Source organism: Mastomys coucha, unplaced genomic scaffold, assembly GCF_008632895.1.
Source record: "Mastomys coucha isolate ucsf_1 unplaced genomic scaffold, UCSF_Mcou_1 pScaffold16, whole genome shotgun sequence".
NCBI lineage: Eukaryota > Metazoa > Chordata > Mammalia > Rodentia > Muridae > Mastomys > Mastomys coucha.
In genome coordinates, this window is record NW_022196898.1 from 38,007,250 (window position 1) to 38,011,175 (window position 3,926).

At 49.4% G+C, this 3,926-nt stretch overlaps 1 protein-coding gene across 1 annotated transcript in view; it reads left to right on the forward strand.

The window, feature by feature from the left end:
• The first annotated feature begins 1,631 nt into the window (after nt 1-1,631).
• Pklr (pyruvate kinase L/R) overlaps nt 1,632-3,926 on the forward strand; it is a 10,070-nt gene continuing 7,775 nt past the window's right edge. Inside the window, exons 1-2 of the mRNA XM_031374453.1 lie at nt 1,632-1,858; nt 3,055-3,237. Of these exons, the coding sequence (XP_031230313.1) occupies nt 1,759-1,858; nt 3,055-3,237 (283 nt within the window). The 5' untranslated portion in view covers nt 1,632-1,758. The remainder of the gene's footprint in view (nt 1,859-3,054; nt 3,238-3,926) is intronic.

Sequence of the window (3,926 nt, forward strand, 5' to 3'; positions counted from 1 at the left end):
CGGCTCAAGAGGAGGCCCACCTAGACCTGGTTGGCCTTTGTGACTACTGCTGGTCAGAGTCCACTGGAGACCCCACCCAGCCCGAAGCCTTATGTCTAACCTCCCCGGGAAAGCCCTTTGCTCTCCTATCCCAGGAATACAGGGTGTTAAAGAATTAACTGTCTTCAAAGGTTAGCCTCAGAGAAAGATGACTACCTCCTGCCTGGAGTACCTCAGTGTTGGCTCTGCAAGGTCAGGTAGACGGGACATTTGACTCCAGAGCAAAAACCAGACTTCTCCATGTTCCACTCCAAGCACTGAAAACCTTCACCAGCACAGCTCCTCAGTCATTCCGCTCTGTCTGCCTTTCTCAAAAACACATCTCACAGTCTTCTCCCTCCCTCCCCACAGTGCCACCCAGGCTAACCTGTCACCTCCCACCCTGAGCCACTCCCAAGGCTTCCATGTGTCTCCCGAATCCATGACTGACTCCATCCATCAGCTAGAGATACCTAAAAACCTCATGAATGGGGTTATGTCTCTGGCAGCAATGCCAGTCGCTGCTCAGGTACCCAGCTTTACCATGGCCATGTTCCCCTAACCAGATTCTCTTACACAAAAAAACTTTTTCTTCCTCGGGGTTATGGGATACATTTAACCTACAGAAAACTGTTCCCTCTGCCCCTGCTGGTTCCTTCTCATCCTTAAGAGCTTAAGCATAATCACATTAAAGGAAAACCTCATCTTATTTAAGAGGTACCTAACCACTGCTCCACCCGGCCACTCTGCCCTAGTACTATGATCCGTCCCTGACAGCCCTCCCCTAGTTTAAAGCATTTATTTATTTGCTAGTAGTCTGTCTCCTTCCCTCCCATCCCACCCCCATCTATACAAAAATCCACAGATGGGAAGGTTCCATCTGCTTGACTCCCACTGTATCCTCTAGGTCTGTCACTGGCCAGTGTCATAGTGAGAATGCCAGGACACCTTCCAGGAAAATCCCACTGTCCTATCAACTTAGCTGAACTTGCAAAGTTATCTAAGAGTGGGGTCAGGAGAATCCCCAGCAGAGGGCCATTTGGGATTTGAAAGAAAGCAGTAAGCGCCAGATGGTCTGTTGGGGGAGGTTTCAGGGAATTTTGCCAGCAGGACTGCCATTTATGCTCATGGTGGTCAGCAAGGCAAGGTTACTCTCCCTGGTGCCTTGGTAAAGAGTGAATTGGGTGCGATGTCCCCATGATGGCTGAAGAATTCCTCTCTGCTCAAGCTTCTGTATGTCTATCAATATGGTTGGTCAACAACAATCTAAACAAGTTTATTAAGTAGTGCCTAGAAGTGTTCATGGTTCCATCTTTGGATTTGCAGAGGGACATGTGCGAGAACTTGAGATACTCCCTAACTTTTAACTGTCAAAGGGTTCCTCCCTCTTTTCCACAATCTAGGCCCCACCTTCAAGCTCTTGCTCTGAGAATATGCCTAAGATTCTCGTCAATAAGATACAAAGAGAAAGGGATGGTATCATTGGCGATCAATCAGTCTCTCTCTTGAAACTGATGGGCCAACATCATGAATGGACTAAATTGATCATGAAAAAAAACTGATGACCCGAGGGGGAGGGAAGAGGTGGGGGCTGACAACCTGCCGTCCTGTGTGGGGATGGGGCTGCCTACTGGGTGTGCCCCTTTTCTATTCTCTGGCTCCCGCAGATAAGACCAGCAGTTAGGGTACACTCTCCTCCCAGTCTGTGCTTCTTGCAGCCCCAGTCCACGCTTCGGAAGCATGTCTGTCCAAGAGAACACTCTACCCCAGCAGCTCTGGCCGTGGATCTTTAGGTCCCAAATAGACTTAGCAAAGTCTGCCTTAAGTGGGGCTCCAGGAGGTAAGAAGAGCAAGGGAAGCCACTGGGCAGAGAGGAGAATTAGGGTAGACTCGGTGTTGGGGGTGGAGGCCTTGGGGGAAGGATGGCCATTACAGCCTCACCCGTATTAAATACAGATGTGATCTGAGCCTTTGATCCAGGCTCTGCAGACAGGCCAAAGGGGATCCAGCAGCTTGGACACCACGGGGCACTCCCGTGGTTCCTGGACTCTGGCCCCCAGTGTACAGGGCTTCCATTGGCAAGAGAGATGCTAGCTGGTTATACTTTAACCAGGACTGATCTTGTCTGAGTCAGGCCTCATCCCGCTGACAAAGGCAGAGTATAAAGCAGACCCACAGACACAGTAGGTATGCAGCAGCATGGAAGGTGCTTCTAAACAGGGTGATCTACTGAACTGGGCTGGGTCAAGCTACAGGATTCCCCCCTCCCCACCCCGCAAGGGAGGACAGGGGATGGAGCAATGTTGAATGGATGGCGGGAACTTGGAGGGAGTGGGGAAGCCAGAGAATTGCCTTGGAGCTGGACAGAAGTAAACAAGAAAATTAGTTAAAGTAACTGAGTGATTCCAGGCCTAGATAATGAGATGCGGGCTTGAAGGAGGCCTCTGGGGGTGCTGAAGCTGAGTGGGCTGCGGGGGCGGGGTGGGGGTGGGGGAGGGGCTCTGAGCTTGGAGCTAGACCTAGAATTGAATCATCTTCCTTGGAGGATGCACTTTTCTTTTTCTTTTCTTTTCTTTTTTTCTTTTTCTTTTCTTTTCTTTTCTTTTTTTTTTTTTTTTTTTTTTTTGGTGGGGGGTGCTGTTTCGAGACAGGGTTTCCCTGTGTAGCCCTGGCTGTCCTGGAACTCACTCTGTAGACCAGGCTGGCCTTGAACTCAGAAATGCACCTGCCTCTGCCTCCCAAGTGCTGGGATTAAAGGCGTGGAACACCACTGCCCGGCTAAGGATGCACTTGTCTTAAACACGTATTTTCTCTCTCCATCTTTTTCCTTTACTTGTAAAGCTGGGATAGTGCACACGCCTAACAGCCTACTCCATAGGACCCTGGAGACTAAACAAAGTAATGTGTGGTGTGATACTCAGATTGAAGGAAGGCCTCACACAACTGGAGGGCTGAATGGACACAGGGTGCACTGGCAGGAAGCACATGGAGGACAGGCAGGTGTCTGTGCAGGATCCTGAGTCCCATCTACTGCAGGGCCAGCAGGATACCTGCGGCGCGCCAGTGTGGCCCAGCTGACCCAGGAACTGGGCACTGCCTTCTTCCAGCAGCAGCAACTGCCCGCAGCTATGGCCGACACCTTCTTGGAACACCTTTGCCTTCTGGATATCGACTCAGAGCCTGTGGCTGCCCGGAGCACCAGCATCATTGCCACTATCGGTAAGACCACCCAACCCTGGGAAGCCAAATGGGACTGCCTGTATGGCTCAGGTGTCTCCTTACTTTGCTGTCTTTGCCGTGGTCATTCATTCAACAAATATTTGTGAGATTTGCGGGTGGGGTTGGGAGTGGGGTGGTTTGGTTTTGGTTTTGCTTTTTTTTTTTTTTTTAGACAGGGTCTTTCTATGTTATAGCTCTGGCTGTTGGAACAATAGGCCTCAAATTCAGAAATCCATCTACCTTTTCCTCCTGAGTGCTGGGCTAGGATTAAAGGCATGTGCCACCTTGCTCCACTTGAGGCTAGGTTTTTGAGACAGGGTCTCAGGTAGCCTTGGATAGTTTCAAGCTTATTATACAGCCCATATTATATCGTCTTAGCCTGGTGAGATTATAGGTATGTGATACAACATCCAACTTAACAAATGCTGGTTGAGTACCTGGAAGACAAGGTTTGGGAGTTGACCAGTAACTAAACAGTAAGGGTAGTCTAGGGGATGGGACAATAAATACTAAGTAATAATGTATTAAAATGTTCTAATTTAGAGTCAGGTATGGTAGCCCAAGCTTTTAATCCCAGTGTTTTGAAAGCCGGGGCAAGTGGATCTCTCTGAGTTTTGATGCTAGCCTGGTCTCCATAGTGGTTCTAAGTCAGCTAGGGCTACATAAGAAAACTCTGTTTCAAAAAGACA